Raw genomic sequence first — 20,476 nt, 5'->3', positions numbered from 1 at the left:
GAATGCAGTCTTATGCAAAAAATTTAAGTTCACTTTTTTTTTTTTGCATTCAACATCACAATGTAATGAAGTTGTAAGTGTTCTTCTGGTGACTTTTTGTTGAAACACATCCTGTATTCCATTTTAGAAGCATGTCCATGATGGATGACCAGGAGGCAATGCTTAAGAGTTAGTTATCAATTCTATTCTGGGTTAACAAAGTCTCAGGTCTTGGAAAAACTTTCAAAATTAAGCATGATCATCATGAAATCAGTGAAATACAACATATTGCTTTGTATAAATCAGATTCAGCAATACAATTGCTGGTGCTATATAGCAATCAAGATTGTGATTCATTGATTTTCCTCATGACACACACCCTCTAATTTCTAGAAAATATTTACTAATGTTAAGTAATAAATAACATTAAAGTAATAATAATCCATTCAGCTCTGAGAAGCTCACACTCCAATAGCAGTGTGTAAAGAGATGTAACAAAACACGTGTCTCAGTAACATCAAGAGGCCGGGATAGGAATTCACAAGGGATCAAGGCTTGGTTCTAAACCCTCCGGATATAGGAGCTCAGCTTCTCCCATTCAGATGGACAGCCGTGTCCCCGTGCCGTCACTTTCTTACTTCTGTACAACTCTGGATCCTATCCAGTTTTCTTGCGAGATGAACACTTAAGTGTTAAACCTCCCGAGCGTCTGCACGAATTGCAAGCCTCGCTCCAAAAGGGTAGCGGCGAGAACACTTCAGAGAATGCACTTTATTTGAGGGGGAAACCGTTCCATAAAGTTTCGGCCTGACTCAGATAAACGCATTCGAGGCTGCTAAAAGCCATTTAAAACAAAAAAAAACGTTCGACCCCTAGGTAGCACGGCAAAGCATCACGCGCCCATCACGTGAAAAGGCAGCAACGCCAACCAAACGCGCGTTAAACTCAGCGCGGGATGACGGCCAACCGCCGCCCAGGCGAACTCCTCGCGCTCGCTCGCGCGCACGCTTGCCCCGTTTTTTGCTTTGACGGTATTCTCGCGAGCGTTTCATTCTCGCGCCTACCCTTCCCCCTTTAAAAAAAAAAAAAAAAAAACAAATAAAGGAGGCGGGGTCTTAATTGAAATCAGGTGACAGTGAGGGCAATAACGACGGAGGGGCGGGGGTGGGGCCGAAGTCTCGGGTCATGTGACAGCGCCCCTGGACGTTTTTTTCAGCGCTGCGTTAGGTCTCGGCTCTCCCGCGTCCCGTGTGGTTGCTGGCGGCTTCGTTGCGGCGCTCCTCTTCTTTCGGGTCCTCTCTTCTCGCTCGGAGCGCTCCGTCATGGCGGGCCGAAGTGCGGTGGGTTTCCTCTTGGCGGCTGCCCTGCTCGGTGAGTGTGACCGGGGGCGGTTTCTCCTCTCTCTTTCTCCTCCCCCCCCAGGCCAGGGCGATGTGGGCCGTTCGTCTTCCCTCACGGCAAGGAAAAGGCTCCCGGCTTCCTGCGTAGTGTTGGACTCGCCTGGCCCTTCCCCGTGAGGAACCGGTCGAATTCCCTCTCTCTATACCGGCCCACCCTACCCGGGGGGTCGGTCTAGCAGGGAGGCCCAAAGGAAAGATAGGGCGGCCTTTCCTCGGTAGTTTGGCCGCCTCCTTGCTCGGCGAGCCGGTTCCGTTGGCTGCCTTTGAAGAAGGTGAAAGGATGGCGGAGGAAGCGGTTTCCTTCCCCCCCACCCCCGCCGCTTCTGCTCAGCGTTGATCCGGGCGGATAAAGAGCCTCCGAACCGGATCGGCTGTTTAAACTGCCCGTTAAAAGAATTGCGTGATAAGACGGAGCGGCTGCTAGGCAGCCTCGGCCTCCTTTTGCGTGCCCTGGTGTCATTTCGTAACGCTTGGGAGTAAGTGAAATCACGGCTTTTCCTTTCTTCCTTTTCTTCTTCTTCTTCCTGAAATTTCGCCGAGCGCTTTGGATTTTGCCTTTTCCCAGCCTCTAGTGAGCATTTGGAGGAAATGACTAACCGCTTTCTCTCTCTTTTTTTTTTTTTTTGCCCTTTGGGGGCACTGTAATGTAAAATATGCTGCTCTTCCACCTTCCATTATGCTGGATTAATTGGGAAATTTTTAAAGCTGGAGGCCTCGGTTTTGTTTTTTTTCCACCTTGGCAGTGGTTGCTGTATTCTCCTTGCAGTTTTGTTCGGCTGCTGAGATGCTCTGCTCCAGAATTTGATTTACTTTGTATTTCTTAGAACTCCCGAGGTAGATCTGGGGCCATAGGTGTTAATGATGGCTCAGTTCAAAGCTTGTACTAAGGAGAGGTGAGAGTTGAAAAGACCAGCAGCGCTAAATCCTTCCCAACTATATTCCGAGAGAAAAAATATAGTTCATTTTACTCATTAGAGGGAATAATAATAGTTCAAGGCAGCAGTTCTACACAAAAAAGTTGTAATACCTTCTCCCAGCTCAAAGGGCAACAAGCTGTTGGTGTCATGCAAACTACTGCCAGGTTCACAGATTTATGTAGATGGTAAACATCTTATCCTTGAGGAATTTCCCTGTGCTTTTTCTTATGTATTTTGTAAGTAAAACAAACCATTTTAAAATATTTTGCTGTGTCATTTAAACATGGCTTATTTAGCATATGATAGCAGAACTCTTGCTCCCCACAAAGAATGGTTGATTCTTTTTTTCCTCAGTTTTAAAGTTTCTGGATTTGTGCTTTCCTCCTCTAAATGTTCTATCTTTATGATCATTTAAAGAACCCAAATTTTTCACATAGTTGATTATACAGGTAAGATTCAGTTGGTTCTATATCCAGGTATTCTTTACCTTTGTGAAAACTAGATGTTATTCTTTAAAGAATCATGTAATATGCTACCATTGATCCAAATTACAGTATTTTTTTTATTTTTCCCTATGTCAATATTTGTTTCCAGTATATTTACTGTGATACTACAATGTTTATAATGATAGGGTATGTTTCTATACAAACAAGTAAATATTATTGAACTGTATGAACTATTTACACCAAATATTCTCAAACTGCAGTGTTCTGACCTTGGAAATTTGTAAATCTGTGATTCCCCATATGAATAAAACGAATGAATTCATTTTGTTTATTTTTGTGAGAAATAAACCACATACCTTTCATAAATTGTTAATGTAGAGGCCAAATAGAACTGGACAATTTTATAACAAAATATTTTACTTGAAATAATAGAACACTATATTCAAAACCTTGTTTAAATTAAGTTTAATTTTACAAATTCAAATTTAGAGTGTATTTCAAGACTCATTTCTTTATTCAGGATTGAGATATATATTCTTTTAGAGCAGCAATTGTAAATAATCCTGACCTTGTCAACTTGCCAGGGCAGAAGAGGAGCATGTAATGAAAGCAATCCACACTTCGGCTTCACAAGCAAGGAGAGCTTTGCTTTGACAAGTCTGTTGTTGGCTTGTCCAGGCAAAACAAGTAGTACTTCTAATAGAGCTTCTGCTTTGTGGATGTAAGCCTTTAGGCTTGTGTATATAAGGCGTGAGGCTTGTGGTTGGCCAAGCTGAAGAAAGTTCTGTGATAATCCAGCCTTGTACGTTCTTCCTCAGACTGGCCTACAATAGTCGAGATAATACACAATTTCTTAGCTTGTAAGTAAAATATAAAAGAATACCCATAAAAACTATTGATTTAATAGTGGCTGCTTTCATTGTAAATGAGATGGATTAAAAAAAACTCTTGAAATTCCACAGAGAGCAAATGTTACCTCATTCTTTCTTGCTTTGAAAATATGTCTTATTTCATTGTTTATGATTTGTTTTCAAGTTTCACATTATGCAGGAAAAAACAATGAAAGTCAATATCTTTTTGAGCTTAAGTATTTCATAAATATAGCTTTCCAATGCCAACATATCTTTATCAGAGTTGAATCCACGAATGATTTGGTTTACAATGTTTTAGTGACACTGAAGCAGATTAGGAAAACAAAAGGACATTGTTTAGTGAAGTCAGTCGTTCCTGTTTATCATCAGCAAAGATGAAAATGTTCTTGTTATCTATATGGTTAGTCATTGCAAAACTAGAATTTTAAAAGATGAACTGGTAAATATGACTCTGAATTTTGTTTTGTATTTGATACTCTTGTTTGAAAGCCAACCTATGATGCCTTATAGAAATAAAATATTGCTATATACCCTCTTTTAAAATTAGCATGCAAGTAAAATTATCTTTCAGAGTTGCTTTTGACTTGATCCAGCATAAAATTTGAACTAGAACACTATTGGCTGGAAATGGCAGTTTATTGCCATGATATGTGACTTTCATAGCCATAAAAGTTTAAACTACTAATCTTATGTTATTCTCTATAGAAATGTATTTATTAATTTATCCAGTTTACTTCCCAATCTAGTTGGATTCCAGGAAATATAAAGATATTAGTAATTAAACACAAAGATAAAATAATACATTGTAGTCAATTGCAATTTTTCCATATAATTGCTCTGTATACAACTTGGTAAGGGTTTTTTATTCTACTTTGAAAGTGACACTGTTTTTATATGGGAAATAGTTGTTTGGTTGACTTGGGTTCAATTCCAGCCTTATAATGAATAATGGACTGGATTCTTTACCATTTGTAGTAAGGTCTTTGCATCTTCCTTTGCATCTGCCTATGAACTCAACTGATGAGATGGTTGTAACTTAAAATGAGACAGTGCTTTTAGAGATCAGATAGGTCAGAAAAGATTGAAGGAATAAAGGGACTTGATATTTAAGAAAACTGTAGACTTTACACAGGAAATGCCTTTTTTTTTTGTTTTTAAACTTCCCCTGTGTTCTTCTTGTGCTCACATGTGCTATTTTCAAGACCCACTTGACCCCCATAATACTCTGTGTTTTGATAGAACCAGGACAGAAATATATAGACATGACTGTGTAATACGATTCTATGATTTACTTAGGAGTAGAACTAGATTACAACTTTACTCTTCTGCTCTTTTGGGCCAGTTACACAGTTGCTTCCTAATCTTAATTTTTTTAGTATCCTTATTCCTGTTAAATAATGAAAATTTGATGTATCCCATTAAAGTGGCTTCAGTTTTTTCAGTAAATGAAATAGGCTATTTTAAGATAAATATCCCTTTTGTTTTTTTAAGGTTGCATACTCTAATGGGGTTGGGATCTACTTAAACATTATTTCAGCATTATATTTTATACTGCTTATGCTGAGAAACTTGGGGTGGAAGATTGGATTTGGTCAACAGACAGAATCCAGATGGCCATGTATTCAGGGAGTTAACTGAGGTCTTGAGTAGAGCTTATTTTATTTCACTTGAAACCTTATCCAGTACTATAGTAATATAATTTTGCCTGGGCTTCATTTGGTATGCACCTTCCCTCAATGAAAAAAGATGTGATAAACTAGTAGCATTCAGTTTTGTTTGCCTCCTGCCATTTTCCCTTTATAGGATGAAGTATGAACAAGGAATAGAGCTTTGGTAGAAGGTAAGATGTGAATCAAAACTGCTTCACCCTGGTCTTAATCCATGTTAGCATGCAAGATTCATACATTTTAAAACATAAGCAAAGCCAATATCATTTTCGTTAATTTGTCCCAAATCATTTAGCTATTTTACAAGGATAGTGGTCTGCTTTGGTTTGGTTTGCCCTACAAACCCTTTGTGGCTGACTATGAAGATGGAAGAATTATCTGCCTTTGATAATGCTAAATGTCATGTTTCACTATTGTAAATATCTTGTCTCTAGATATTTTTTAAAATCCTAAATCTAAGACAAAATACTAATTTTATAAGAAACTAGCCTTCTCCCTTCTCCCATTTTTAATAGTGAACAAAATCATAACAGAAATCACCATGTTTGGAGTATGCAGAAGATGCTGGGGTGCAATGTGTATCTTTTCTGATAGGAAGCAGTTGCTGCCCCGTAAAATGTAGTTTTGATTAGATATAGTTCTGATAATATGTATATCCAAAAGCAGAGCATGGGAGATAATATTTCTAACTTGGATCTCAATTGTGTACTAAACACTTACATGGGCTACATACACTGGAATAGCATCCGTGCTGAGATACTGCAAACCCAGTTAATTTGGACAAAGGGACAAGGACTTTAAACATATAATAAATCCTGCATAAAATGTAATGTTGGACTTTTTTAATGTTAGGAAAATCTTATTCGATAGCACTATAAAGTTGTTTGTAGCCACTGTTAAAAAAAGAAAAAAGAGTGCTATATTTAATGCAAATTTATATAGTATCCAGGAACTACACCTGAAAAAGGAGAAGTACCTGTACAAATAATGCCAATTAAAATAGTTACTACTGATTTATAATTGTAAAAGTAGATGCCTTTTTAAAAAAAAATAACGATCGCATCAACTTTTTTCCCTAAAAAATAAACTATATGCATATATGTTCCCATAGCCCTTTTCAAGAGAAATAGCAAAATGGGGAAAATACAGGGTGAGGGATAAGAAATAGGTGGATGGAAAAAGAAGAGGAAAGAAAACATGATGGCTATAAGAGAAATAATGAAAAGAAGTAGGGGCGGAATTGAGAAAATTGTGGAGCAAACTATTTGCTCATCTAGTATAACATTCCAATCAGTAATCAATTTGATGTATTTGAGATATATGGATGGGTTGGTGATAGCATCCTTCCCTTATCAGCAAGCAGTAAATAAAACATGCTGCCTATGATGTAAGAGAAAACAAACTTTCATCAATATTAGTAGCTACTTGAGAGCCTTCTCTTTCACAACTATATTCAATCCATTTAGTCATCAGAATTGTCACTGATAATTTGTCAATGGCAGATTTCAGTTTAACTATACTTTTTTTTTTTTTGGTTGGGGTGGAGATAGGAGAACAACCTGCAGAGAAACTCCAGTCCTGGGGTGGGATGGGGGGATTTTCTTTGAAAACATTTGTGCCATATATCAATGAATTGCTGTAGCCTGTTGTCATAGCAGATCTTCAAATCCCCATTTTGTTTTGACTTTTACTATATCTTTTCCAATTCTGTAATAACATCTTTAAAATTCATTGACCAGGATTGAGCGTAATACTCCAGATATAGTCTTAACAATAAAGTTACATATTACATTATAATATCAGATAGATTTAATTAGGTCTAATGATTCAAGGCATGGAATATAGTTCTAACAGCAGCTGCACAGAGTTGATATTGCCATCAAGCTCTCCAGTGTGAGTCTACAGTCCTTTCCCTTATCAATCACTGTCAACAGTGCTCCCACTACATTTATGATACTTTGTATACCAGATGTATTACTTAAGGTGATTTATGACTCTGAATTTTATTTTTAAATTTGATGGCTGCTCAGATACATTGGATTGGGGTGGAATTCAACCGGTATTACTACCGGTTCGGTACTTAGGTTTTGCTGTGCGCACGTGTAATACCACGAAAGCTGTGCCGCGCAAAGCAGCTGAGGTTGAAAAAGCAGGAAATAAAGGTCATGTAAGAGCCCAGGTGGGCGGACGGGCCAAACAGCTACAGAACACAGAACCGGTTTGGTGTCTGCTGCTCTTCAGAGCTACCGGTTCTATAGAGCTGGGCAGAACCGGTAGCATCCCACCCCTGCATTGGATCCTTTAGCGCTTTTATAGAACCTTTATTTTGTCATCCTGAACAATGTGATATCATGGTCACCTCACTGCTCATCCTGAACTCCAATTCACGTACAACACATTAACAATAGTTGGTTCCAATGCCAATCCTTGAGAGGCCTACCAGTGCTACAACTGGTTGACCTATCCTCCTATCTCCTGGCCATTGAATTTCTCAGGAGCCTTTGTTGAGGTATTTTATAAAACATCAGGTATATTTCCCTTGTCAGCCTGCCTTTCTCACCTTCACCAAAGTCTAGGTGATTAATATTGTGGAAGCTATATTGGTTTCTTTTCCGTCAAATTAACTGCTCTATTTGATCTATATATATATAAAAGTGAAATACCACTCACACATCATCACCAAATCTCCAGAACCATAAAGCCTACAAACTTGAAATTTGGCACATGTGTTCCTCTTGGCTTCTAGTGCTCACTAAGAAAGGATTTTTCGAAATGACCATCAGAGCATTAGTATTTGGTATATTATTATTAACATGCTTTGATGCTAAGGAGTTCTACTCCCCCTACCCACCTGAAAAGAAATCTGTTCCAAATGCAAAACACAAGCAGAGGAGAAGCGTTTCAGTTTTAGTTTCACAGCACCAAGCAGCTTTAGTACAGAACAGTTGAGCTAAGCCATGCCCAGGCTCCTTGCTCAGATAGACATAAGACATAAGAATTTATTTGTCATTACACTCGCAAGCGGGTGCAACAAAATGAGGTGCTCTTCCACAAGTAAAACTGGACAAACACCACTAAAAAAGAAAAAGAAAAAAAATTAAACTAAACACAACCAACCATACAATCATCTCTATGCAATTTAAAAATGTAAATACCCCATTACTCTCAGCCATTAAACTCCACAAAAATCTTATGACCCCGCATTCAAACTCAAAACTGCACTTGGATAAAAACTGTTCTTAAATCTGGTCGTCCTTGTTCTTAATACCCTAAATCTCCTTCTCAATGGTAATAGTTCAAAGAGCTGATGTCCTGGATGAGAGGAGTCATTCAATATGTTAAGTATCTTCCTCCTACATCTGTTCCTATACAGTTCTTCCAAAGAGGGGAATGAGCAGCCAATGATGTTTTGGGCCGTCTTGATCACCCTCTGAATTGCCTTTTTCTCTGCCACTGTGCAGCTCGAGAACCATACACAGAGACAGTAGGATAATATACTCTCAATTGAACTCCGATAGAAGGTAGTCAATAGACTCTCAGCCATAGCAAATACTGTTTCAGTTTCCAAACAGCCCTCAACTCTCACACTGACAGGACACTAGCCAGATGAATACCAATGGATGCTGGTAGGCAGAGGCAGGATTTTTTTCTCCTTATTTTTGTCCTCAAAAACATAGTTTCGTAGAGAAGCACGGGTAGCGAGCTAGTTCTTTAATAAAATTTTCAACAATTTTCATTGGAACAGATATTAAGCTAACTGGACTACGGTATTCTTTATCTTCACACAATACTTTTCTAAACTTTAGGGTCACTTTAGCGTTTTTAAATCCTGGAAATGTATCCTAATTTTAAAGAAGACTTGCATTTTTAAAAAAGATTATCAATTTCATATTTAAGTTCTTAAAAGAAATTTTTCAATATTGTATGGACCTGTAGATTTATTCCTTTTAATTTGTACACTTATGAATATTTTTTCTTCACCTACATTTGTTTCAGTTCATCTGGCATTCCCTCTGAAAAAAAGTAGCTTTGGCAGAGAAATCTATCCTATGACCTCAGCAATGAGAAGCAAAGCATTCAGTTTCTATGCTAATTTTCTATCTTTTAGCACACATTGTCCTGATGTTTTCTTTGCTCAAATTCCTATTTTGAAGAACTTGTTTGTTTTGTCTTAATGTTTTTAACCAGGTTCTTTTCTGCATCTTTTATTGACAGCTTGTGTTTATTTAGCCATGTTTATGAACAAGAGAGATATTTTGAAGAAAGCTTTTGTTGTAATAAAATCTCTGAGTCTGGTGATTATTCACTTCAGTTTCCTCTTGAAATGTAGTTAAGTACTTCTTGACCTGAGATGCACATTCTGGCTAATATTCTGTTACTATACTTTTAAATAACATCTGAGCATTGTGGAGAAGACTGATCTTGACTCTTCTAATTTTACCATGGCTTTTGAACTTCTTCAGTAAGTCTTCATATACATGGATGCCCAAAGTTGTGCAATATTATGATTCCAAGTGGGAGAAGAGGGAAGCCTTCTTTAGGCCTTACGCAATATTCACTAGGCACATCACCCCTTCTGAGTAACTATTTTTTAAGATGAGGCAATCCTAGTTTATAATATTTGCACCTCAGTCTGCAATTATTTAAATGAGTGTATTTGCTTGCAATAGCCTCAGCTGTTCCTAACTGGCAGTGTTAGAAAATTTCAGTCCACAACTAAATTATTTATAAGAAAGGAAACTTAATCAGGTAAATATTTTTCCCTCTCCCAAAGTACCGAGGTCAGACTGAGAATACCATGCTATATAATCCTAGTATTGAAGCTAGTACTGACCCCTGTAAAAGCAACTGTGGTTGTAGCTTATTTGTATGTAGTCTGAAAGGTTGATCTAGATGGCACGAGCAGATTAATGTCCCAAAAAAATTGTTTTGAGCTGGCTTGTTTTGAGTTCTCCCTAGGACAACACAAGACTTGTCCTCATTGAGTTAGCAATCTGAATGCTGAAAATGTACTTTTTCTTCTTCTCCTAAATATACTCCATAGCCTCCCATCCTAGTCCTCATGTTCATTAGGTTTTCAGATTGAAGGAAATCTCACTAGAATATTAGGAGCAGTTTTTAAACAATTATAAGGACAGTAGTGCCAGAAAATTCTACAAGTGCTGTATTGTTAGTAACATCTATATCATCTGTTCTTGTTCCTGTTTGTACCCTTTCAAACAATTCGTGTTGGTATTCATTATGCATCCCGTATGAAGCTTGGATAAAGCATTGACCCAGAAGAGCTTCTGCCACATTATATATATAAAAGACTATTTTTCCAAGTAGGAATAGTGCAGGCACAAGAAAAATGTGCAGCTCCATTGTAATGGTAATGGCAATCTCATTTTGTCCTATCCTACACTCTACTGTAGAAAAGTGCTATAGATGCGTATGGCTGTGTATACAAAATTACTAATTGTAAGTTTAAGGTAGGAAAATCATATTACAGGGAAGTTGTCTCTTGAGAATTCAGTGCACAAGGAGCACATCATTTTTAAAATGCAGGTTTTTGAAGAACTGTCATACAAATTATGCTGTCATTGAGTAAATCATTAGCTCTTGTGGGTAATAGTTTGTAACAGTTGCTGTTGACAACAGCTTGTACTGTAATAACAGGAATCTTGTTAATGAAGTGTAGCTAAGAGATGATGTTAATATTACTTGCTTTTAAAACTTTTGTCTCCTGCCAAGGCAGAAATAATATGTTATGCACAACTTTGTAATGTAGTGTTTTTGGCATCAGAAAAAAACCCAGGAGTTTATGTTATCTCATTTAAAAACAATCTGAAGGATACTTGGGTAATTTTGAAATAGTATTTTAATCAGTGTGGTAAGAGTTCTCAATATGAATTATGCTTCAGAAACTTTGTTTACAAAAAGAACTACTCTCAAATTAATCATCTTGCTTTAATTATCTTACTGCCTCTTCAGTAGGTTTAAACTTTGTGAACCTATTCCATATACAATAAAAGAGGTATAGATGAATATTGAACACAGGTTCTTAAATACTAGGCTTCTTGAGGCAATTGTAATGTAAGCAGGATAGGAAAAATGCATTTGTTCTTAAATCACTTTCTATGTACATGAGAGCTCTATGTAAGTTAGAATCCTGACTAGGTTTTTCTGTGTATATAATAAAGGGTTTAGATCACCTGTACAAACAAGAACTTTATAAAGCATATCTTCTGAATGTATTTGTATTATATTGAATCTTGTTATATACAGCTCTTTAAAATCCACTGCTTTGTTTTACTTTTTTTATATATATTTATAGGGTTTTTACAAACAGCATCATCGTTTCAAGTGAAAGATTCACAGGGGAAACTATGCCTATCAGCCAATTTCTCCATGCGGTTCACAGTGGAGTTCATGACAAAGAGTAAACAACAGGTGAAACTACTGAAATTTAAAGAGATACTAAGAGAGCATGCTGCACAATGTTGTTAGAGCACTCTGTCTCAGTACAGATAGTCCTCAGCTTAGGACCACAGATGGAGCGAAAGAGCTGCCTGCTGGAGGATTTCAGCTCTGATCCTGCAAGCCTGCTGAAGCATGCATGCATGGAGAAGTTATCCTTCAGGGTACAGCAGGAATGGTCCTGCAGCCCATGAATCAAGTTACATTCTGTGATATCAAGTTGTTGGTACCTCTAGGATCTAATTTATTTAAAATGATAAATAGCTGTAGAATGAGTGCAGAGCTAAAACACTTCAGCTACATTATTGGAAGAGATATTTGTTAACAGTAATTAATTATTGTCAAATTATAGTCTTAAATATATAAATAAATATACACTGTGTGCACAATTATTAGGCAAGCTGAATTTTGGAGGATTAATTTTATTATTGAACAACTACAATGCTCTGTCAATCCAAAATGTTGTTAAACCTCAAACATGAGTATTTAACAGTGGGATTATGGTTTTCTTGGGAGAATATATATGTGCACAATTGTTGGGCAACTATTAGTACGCACAATTATGCAATTAAATGAAAAATGAAAATTTTCCCATCTCATTTTCATCTGTTAAATGAGAATAATAAAAAAACTCAAAGTTTACAAATAAACATTTCTGATAGTTCAAAAAAAAAAGTCAGTGACCAATATAGCCAATAAAAGTCAAAGCTTTCCATTCATGGAGTTTGTCAGTTTCTTATCTGTTGATGACCAACTTTTTGTGCAGCAGCAAACAAAGCCTCCCAGACACTGTTCAGAGAGGTGTACAGTTTTCCTTCACCGTAAATCTCTCGTTTAAGAACGGCCCACAAGTTCTCAATAGGGTTTAGGTCAGGTGAGGAAGGGTTCCATGTCCTTATTCTTTCATCTTTAAGGTCTTTATGTCTCCATGCAGTGGAGTACTTTTATGCATGCGATGGAGCATTGTCCTGCATAAAAATCATGGTTTTGAAAGATGCACTTTTTCCTGTACCACTGCTTGAAGAAAGTCTCTTCTAAAAACTGGCAGTAGGTTTGGGAGTTAGTTTTGAGTCCATCTTCAACCTGTAAAGGTGACCTGTGCAACTTGCTCATCTTTCATAATACCAGCCCATACCAGTATCCCATCACCACCTTGCTGGCGTCTGAGTTGAAGTGGAGCTGTGTGTCTATTATTGATCCAGCCACAGGCCCATCTATCTGGTCCGTCAAGAGTCACTCTCATCAGTCCATAAAACCTTTGAAAAATCTCTCTTCAGATATTTCTTGGGCCAGTCTTTGAGTTTCAACGTATGTATCTTGTTCAGTGGTGGTCAGATTTCAGCCTTCCTTACCTTGGCCATGTCTCTGAGCACTGAACACCTTGTACTTCTGGGCACACCGGGTAGGTTGCAGTTCTGAAATATGACAGCCCTGGAAGATCATGGGTTCCTGTTTCCTGTTTGATTCTTCTCAAATCTTTGGCAGTTAAGGTGCATCTTTTTTTCTCAACACGTTTTTTGCAACCCTGTTGATTATTTGCAACAAAACATTTGATGGCTGTGTGATCAGGCCGCAATATCTTAGCAATTTCAAGAGTGCTGCATTCCTCTGAAAGACTTTTCAGAGTCAGTTAAATCTCTTTTTTATGCCATTTTGCCTGAGGAAAAGAAGCTGCCTTATAATTATGCACACTTTGATATAAAGTGTTGATCTTAGACCACACTCTCCCTCGTTGCACAAATACACATTACCTGACATGCTTATGCCAACTTTATACAGCTTGGAGGTGGAAAATATGCATACAAAGGACGATATGGTCAAAATACACAACTTGCCTAATAATTGTGCACACAGTGTAAACATTTCTGATGATTATTCCTTGCCTCTGCACCTCCTAAGAAAAGCTGTTTAGTATAAAATTAACATTAAATAATGAGTGATTGAAAAGTTTTGCTCAAGAACCATCTCAATTTTGTATATCTAGAATGGATGTATATGTCAAGGCTGCTCTAAATACAGGGTATGTGTTAATCTTGTATGATGAAGGAATTACGTGTCTGAAATACTCATTATCAATGAGCATATAAAAATATTAAAAATTGATTTACTGGTTTGACATTTGGCAGTTTTGTGTATAGATCCATATTCACCCATGATATTCTGCACAAGGTTGTTGTGGGGGGAAATAGGCGGGAAATGTGGTAGATGTTTGTCACCTTGAGTTATGTGAAAAAATAATAAAGGTGGGATACAAAGTAAATACATATTTGTTAGATCATCTTTTATAAATTATTTGTGGCCTTTCCACTCAAATGAATATGTAATAATCTGTTATATATTACTGTGGACTTCTTGAAGGATGTTCACTTCAAACATGAGCTAAAATCGGGAGATTGCATATTAAATCTACAGATGTTAAATATAAATAATCTCTTATGTCTATTAGAATGCAACCTTTATACTTCCACCTGATGCTCATGTAATAGAGGAAGCTAGCAAGTGTGGCAAGAAGGAAGCACCTGAAGAAATTCTTGTAGTTGGATTTGGCAAAGGACATTCATTAAATATGACATTTGAGAAGAATGAGTCTCTCTATTATGTGGTCAGTGCTTTGGGGTTCAAATTCAACTTGAATGATTCTTCCATTTTCCCCAATTCATCTGGAGGTAAGTGGTTTTATTTTTAAGGTTTTCAAAATCCACTGCACAGGATGGTACAATGGGTAAAGGTGTTGGATTAGGAATAGAAGATTTTGGGGTACTAATCCATCATGAGTTTCAAACACTCCCTGGGTGGCTTTGGACTAATCTTTTACAGTCTTGGCCCAACTTTTCTGCTGTATGAGGGGAAAAGTAGGAGGAGAAAGCATTGTATGGAAGGTGGGGTATAATGTCTAATAAATAATAGCGCTGGGTTCCATTTGTATAGAATTCTCTGAAGAATCTTAATCTGTTTCTTGTCACAGAACTAACAGAAGTAAAAAAGGGAACTGATATTCAAGCAGACTTAAATACAAAATATTTGTGCCATAGCAACAATTCAATAACTGCAGGAAAAGTGTTTGTTCTTCTTAGTAATGTTGCAGTTGAAGCATATGTTACAAATAACACCCTCAGTAAGAAAGGTAAGTACTTCTAAAGAGTAACCACACTAAGTTAAGTCTTTCTATTCAGTCTAAGTCTAGCACTGAGTCTTATCCACTTTCATCTTAAACTATTTTGACATTTGTAATTGTTTTAATAACATGAACTTCTAAGAAAAGAACACATTGCAGGCTTAGTAGAGTGCTGGATTTCACTGAATCATCGTGTAATTTTAAAACATTTTAAAAATTACTATTGTTGGGGCAGCTGCACTTGTGGGGTTATATGTGAGTGGCATATTTAGGGGTGCATTTAAAGATAAAAGGAGCAGATTCTCCCTTTCTGTCACATTTTTAAAATTCCAGTTTGGTGATTGTTAAAGGAGCCCTGTGGTTCCATCCATTGTTTTGGGGCATTCTATTAATGTTTAAGTAGGGATTTCTCCTGGACATTGGAAGTAAGCAAGGGGTTCATAATTTTTCAATAAAGTGTTCCAGCCTTGTGATTTGCAGTTGTTGCTTTTTAGAAACAATTTGTTCTGAAGACCGAAGTCCTACTACTGCTCCAGTAATCCCTACTCACCAATCATCAACTCACACACCTTCAACTACTGTTGTTACAACTACCAGTGTACCACCCTCATTAAAACCAGAAGTTGGACAATACAGTGTAAATGGTACATCTGGGACGTGCTTACTTGCTTCTATGGGTCTACAACTTAATCTCACCTACACTGCACAAAATAAGGTATATATACTTTAATATGCTTTTACACTTTCCAAAAGTGTAACTAGAGCATCTTTTTAAAGTCAGTATTGTTGCTATTCTTCTCATTACTCTGAGTAGTAGTTCTAGCGTGTGTTTGTGTTACATATACCGTGTTTCTCACAAAATAAGGCCGGGCCTTATTTTTTTTTTGACCCCGGAAAAAACGGCTAGGCTGTCTTTTTGAGGGTGACTTAATTTCCTCCCCCACCTTGCGCACGTACCTCTCCACGAGGCCGTTTCTATCGGCCGACGAAAGCTCCCCAAAGGCAGAGTCACCAGACGCTTTGGCCGTGGCTGCCCACGTCCCCTCGCCATGAGGCAGTGTCTTTTGGGCGATGGAAGCTCCCCAAGGGCAGTCACCAGCCACTTCAATCGGTCGGTAGAAGTGAGCACCCACGCACACTCCTCTTGCCCCAAGGCCGCTTCTACTGGCCGATCGAAGTGGCTGGTGACTGCCCTTGAGAAGCTTCCATCGCCCAAAAGACACTGCCTCGTGGCGAGGGGATACGGGCAGCCACACCTCGCCCCGAAGCAGCTGGTGACTCTGCCTTCGGGGAGCTATCATCGGCCGATAGAAACGGCCTCGTGGCGAGGGGAGTGGTGCGTGGGCGCTCGCCCTGAGGCCGCTTCTACCGGCCGATCAAAGCGGCTGGTGGCTCTGCCTTCGGGGAGTTTCTATTGGCTGATGTTCTATCGGTAGTAGATCGGGGTATTCTTGCCTAGGCTACCTGCAGGGCGCTCCTAAAGGCAAGTTTTCTCCCCATCCCCCCACCCTTCCCCCCCATTTCTCCTCACCTCGTGTAGTTCTAACGAACGATGTGAGAAATGGGGAAATGCATGGTTTAAATAGGCCTAAATTTTGGGGGCGGGGCTTAATTTCACCTCATGCCTAGAAATCATGCTGGGCCTTCCTATTGGTGGAAGCCGTATTGTTGGAGAAACACGGTAGTATATCTTAATAAGATAGCTTTGAAAAGTTTATTTTCAACTTTAAAACAAAAGTTTTAATCATACTACAATCTTAGAATGGTTTCGACTGTGAATATTTTAAAAACCTTTAATCAGACCACACTGTTATTATAAATAATTGTGAGAAGTATAACAGTTCTTTACTGTTTGGATAAATACAATTAAGCTAAAATAATATGTAATGATAATTGCTACTTTTTCTTCTGTGTGAAGTTTAAACTTTCTATCACAATGTTTTTTTTTTTAAAGAGTGTTCTTTCAAAAGTGTTGAATATTCCAGCAAATGCAGTTTCTTCTGGGAAGTGTGATAACATGACAGTTATTTTAAATGTAACTTCTGGGAACACCAAAATTTCTCTCAGTTTTGCACAGGTAAGCATAATTCAATGTATAGCATGTTAAGTAAGCACATGACTTTAACTTACAACTTCCTGCCAGTTTTCGGCACGCAGTCAATGGGGAAACCAGCAGGAAGTCATAAGTCCTGGGAAGCTTGCAAGTCGACCAATGGAGAAGTTATTTTCACTGAGTGCAACTCTATGGGGAATTGCTATAGTGGTCTGGCATACATAAGCACCGCCAGGCAGGGGGAGGTGGCTGCTGCAGAGGGAAACTGTACAGGAAAGTGGAGGGAGCAAGTTCAACCTTCTCTGCCCCATTGATTATGTTTTGGGGGAAACTGGCAAGGAAGGTTGCAAATGATAATAGCAGGATGCTGCAATCAACACAAGTGTGAGCCAGTAGCCATGCCCTTGGATTATGATCACATGATTGATTGAGGGTGCGGCAATGGCTGGTATTTGGAGGATCAGTTGTAAGTACCACTTATTCTGCATCATGATAACTTTGAACAGTCATTGAATAAGTGGACTTTTACCAAAGATTATCTGTAAGGTATAATTTAAAGTCTGTCTACAGATAACTAGAGGTTCTTAATCTGCAGATTGTATGGTAGTATATTTCAAATATAATTTTTCAAACTTCACACATTTGGTATGTTTCCTCTGAATTAAAAACTGCAAAGTATTTGAAGTGCAAACATTTAAGTAGCTTTTGTTAAAGAAAAATGAAATTAATAAGTCATTAAATGTTTTTTTTTAAGAATTCAAGTATTGAGAAGTACTTCCTGCATGGCATCCACGTGAGCGCAGATCTTCCTTCTGAAGCTACAGGTAAGAATTCAATTCCTTTATAAAATGTTAATGTTCTAAAGGTTTGAAAAATGCATAGTGTGTTTTAAAAGTTGAAATTCCTTTCACATTTCCTAAATTAGCACTAATATACATTATTTATTCCTTTTCTCCAAATGGTCTACCAAATCGTTTAAAAAAAACCCCAAGTATTTAAGCCATAAGCATAAGGCTTTTGATCAAAGTGTCAGTCATGATTTGATGGGTTCTTTCTAAATAAACAGATGTCTTTTGAAAGTACTGTTTGATGGAGGGCTGAACAGCAGCAGCAATGGTTGATGCTCACTTTTAGTTCAGTTCTACATCTTGCTCAAAGTTGCTTTTAATTTGGATTGTTTCTGTAAATCTTTTGCAGAAAAAAATATCAGTGTTGTCAACAATAGCCTAAGTGCCCTAAAAGCTACAATTGGAAAATCTTACAAGTGTGTGGCAGAAGAGATAATTCAGGTTTCAGACAAAGCTGCTCTCAATATGTACAATGTTCAAGTTCAGGCTTTCAAGATTGCAGGATTCAAATTTGGAGCAGGTAAGGTTATGAATACAGATTTAAAACCTAGCTTATTGCAAATATGCGTTCCTAAGAAGCAATTGAAATACTTTGTTTAAATGTATTTTTAAGCAATTTAGGCCCATGTTTTTTCAAAACTGTTGAAAAATGTGCTCCAAGAGTCAACACTGCAATTCCTGTGGCATGTAGACAAATTTTACATTAAAAAAAATAAAACAGAATGGGAAATTGAAATTAATACCCATTTGATTTTTCTCTTGAGAGATGACACATGTTTATGGTAAGTAAATATCTCTTTGCCATTTCAAATTGGAAACTAACTCTGTGCCTGGTTTCTTCTGGAAGGTAGAATCTGTGGCCAGGTAGAAAACTTCAATTTTTGAAAATCAAAATAAATTATTTTATATGGCAGAACTGCCTAAAGCCGAGATAAGGATTTCTACCACTAGGATCATTAGAAAATTATACATTTTATTTGATCATTGGCAAGTGAAGTGTCAAATTGCATTTCTTTAATTTGAATGGAGATGGCTTTTTTCCAAACAGATAACTAACTCCTAGGCTGGTTTTACATATTGCTTTAAGGTAGGGGTCACCAACCTTTCAGACCTGAGAGACCACTAAATTCATAATTTTAAATCCCACGGACCACTAATGGTTTTTTTAAAAGATAAGTAGTATTTAGTGCAATATAAAAAATGCAAATAATTTTTCTGCGGACCATCAAAATTTTCTTGTGGACCACCTGTTGGTGACTGCTGCTTTAAGGCATACAATTTGTTTGTCCTAATATTATGGGAGTACTGCTTTATTCATTGATTATAACAAATCATATTCTCTCAGGTGGTAATTTTTACATCTAATGTAATAAATAGTATTTGTAGTTTGGGTTCAGTCAGATAAAGACAAATTATAATACTCTTTGAAAGAATTACATTGTACTTGTCTTGCCCTTTTATCTATTTAAAATTGAATTAAATTTATTCATTTTTCTTTCAGTGGAAGAATGTCAGCTGGATGAAAATAACATGTTGATTCCTATTGTAGTTGGTGCAGCGCTTGCTGGACTTGTCCTTATAGTGTTGATTGCATATTTAATTGGCCGAAAGCGTAGCCATGCTGGTTATCAAACAATTTAATGATTTGCACTGAATTAAACCAGCATGGAAGAACAGCAGTTGCAAGAAGCAGAAAATTGATTCCCCTCCCCCATCTTCTCCTCAATTAGATTTATGAGGGAGCACAATCTTTTCCTTACAACTGTTTCTTGCAGTATCTGCTTTACTAAATGTGAAATCCATCTTGTGGCATTTAACCATGCACAAAGGGTAACTTTAGTTCTGTTTAATTTTGCTAATGGGTTAAATATTTGCCCATCTAGAAACAGGCTGAAATTTTATGAATGCTTTTCTGAATTGGCATGGTTTATAATGTCAACTACTTAAATGAGGATATAGTTACTTCATACTCCACTTAAATTCAGATTAATTGTGTTTAACAAAGGGAAATTTCCACTTTCTGGTACTACCAACTTGTGCTGACCTATGTTTTACTGCATTTACAGTAATGATTGACCAACCAACCTCTGCTATTCCCACTTTGCCTCTACCTAGGTGTGTATCATTAATCTTTAAATGCTAAGCTTGGTATATGCAAAGTGTGAAAATAAAATGTGGCTAACTCTTGATATATTTTTTGGTCTGTCAGCTTAGTAGGAGCTGGCCCTTTTTTACATGAAAATGGGTGTTACTTTATTTTTGGTAAAGTGAATTTCAGTCTCTTTTGTTGGAAGTTCAAAGGAGATCCTGTTTCTGCACATGTGTACAATAAATTTCAATCTGCTAATTCTTGCTTTGACTCTGGCTGGGACTGTACACTGCAAGGATCAGTTATGAATGCATTGCCTGTAACAATGCTAATAAAGACTTTTCTGTATGTTCTCAGTGTTCTTTTAAGCAATTACAAGGCTGCTTTGATTTTGAAGTAAATTAAGCTTGTTTGTAAAGTTTGGAGGATAACTATTACCTCAGATTCTTAGTTGTAAACTATAAGCCTAAAATATTATTCCATGTTTTGCATTTCAAATAATCTTCCTTCAGTCCTTGACTTTTTTTCCCTTTAGAGAAAGGGGGTGGAGGAATTTGCCATTAAACAAGTGGGTCTGTGTTTATAAAATTTCCCCGTCACACCTGGACCTGAGCTTGCTATAGATTTATCC

The 20,476-nt window shown here is 37.4% G+C and overlaps 1 protein-coding gene and 1 long non-coding RNA gene across 2 annotated transcripts; both read left to right on the top strand.

The window, feature by feature from the left end:
- The first annotated feature begins 1,153 nt into the window (after positions 1-1,153).
- On the top strand, positions 1,154-20,193 carry LAMP1 (lysosome associated membrane protein 1). Its single transcript, XM_026666731.2, has 9 exons — positions 1,154-1,350; positions 11,598-11,713; positions 14,187-14,406; positions 14,706-14,864; positions 15,350-15,570; positions 16,810-16,932; positions 17,663-17,732; positions 18,106-18,276; positions 19,258-20,193. The coding sequence occupies exons 1-9, from the start codon at positions 1,302-1,304 to the stop codon at positions 19,395-19,397; spliced, it is 1,269 nt and encodes a 422-aa protein (XP_026522516.2). The 5' UTR covers positions 1,154-1,301; the 3' UTR covers positions 19,398-20,193.
- LOC148130563 (uncharacterized) lies at positions 15,029-15,343 on the top strand. Its single transcript, XR_015749888.1, has 2 exons — positions 15,029-15,103; positions 15,155-15,343. It is a non-coding gene; the product is annotated as an uncharacterized LOC148130563 (long non-coding RNA).
- Positions 20,194-20,476: the final 283 nt, after the last annotated feature.

This window comes from Notechis scutatus, chromosome 5, assembly GCF_049901735.1.
Source record: "Notechis scutatus isolate UNSWTSFEM ecotype Mainland chromosome 5, rNotScu1.2, whole genome shotgun sequence".
Taxonomy (NCBI): domain Eukaryota; kingdom Metazoa; phylum Chordata; class Lepidosauria; order Squamata; family Elapidae; genus Notechis; species Notechis scutatus.
The sequence above is the reverse complement of the archived record's forward strand: the minus strand, read 5'-3'. Positions and strand labels throughout refer to the sequence as shown.

Coding starts and splice junctions, on each gene's coding strand:
- LAMP1 (XM_026666731.2), top strand. CDS start 1,302: ATGGCGGGCCGAAGTGCGGTGGGTTTCCTCTTGGCGGCTGCCCTGCTC. Junction 1,351..11,597: donor CTTGGCGGCTGCCCTGCTCG/GTGAGTGTGACC, acceptor ATATATTTATAG/GGTTTTTACAAACAGCATCA. Junction 17,733..18,105: donor TCTTCCTTCTGAAGCTACAG/GTAAGAATTCAA, acceptor AATCTTTTGCAG/AAAAAAATATCAGTGTTGTC.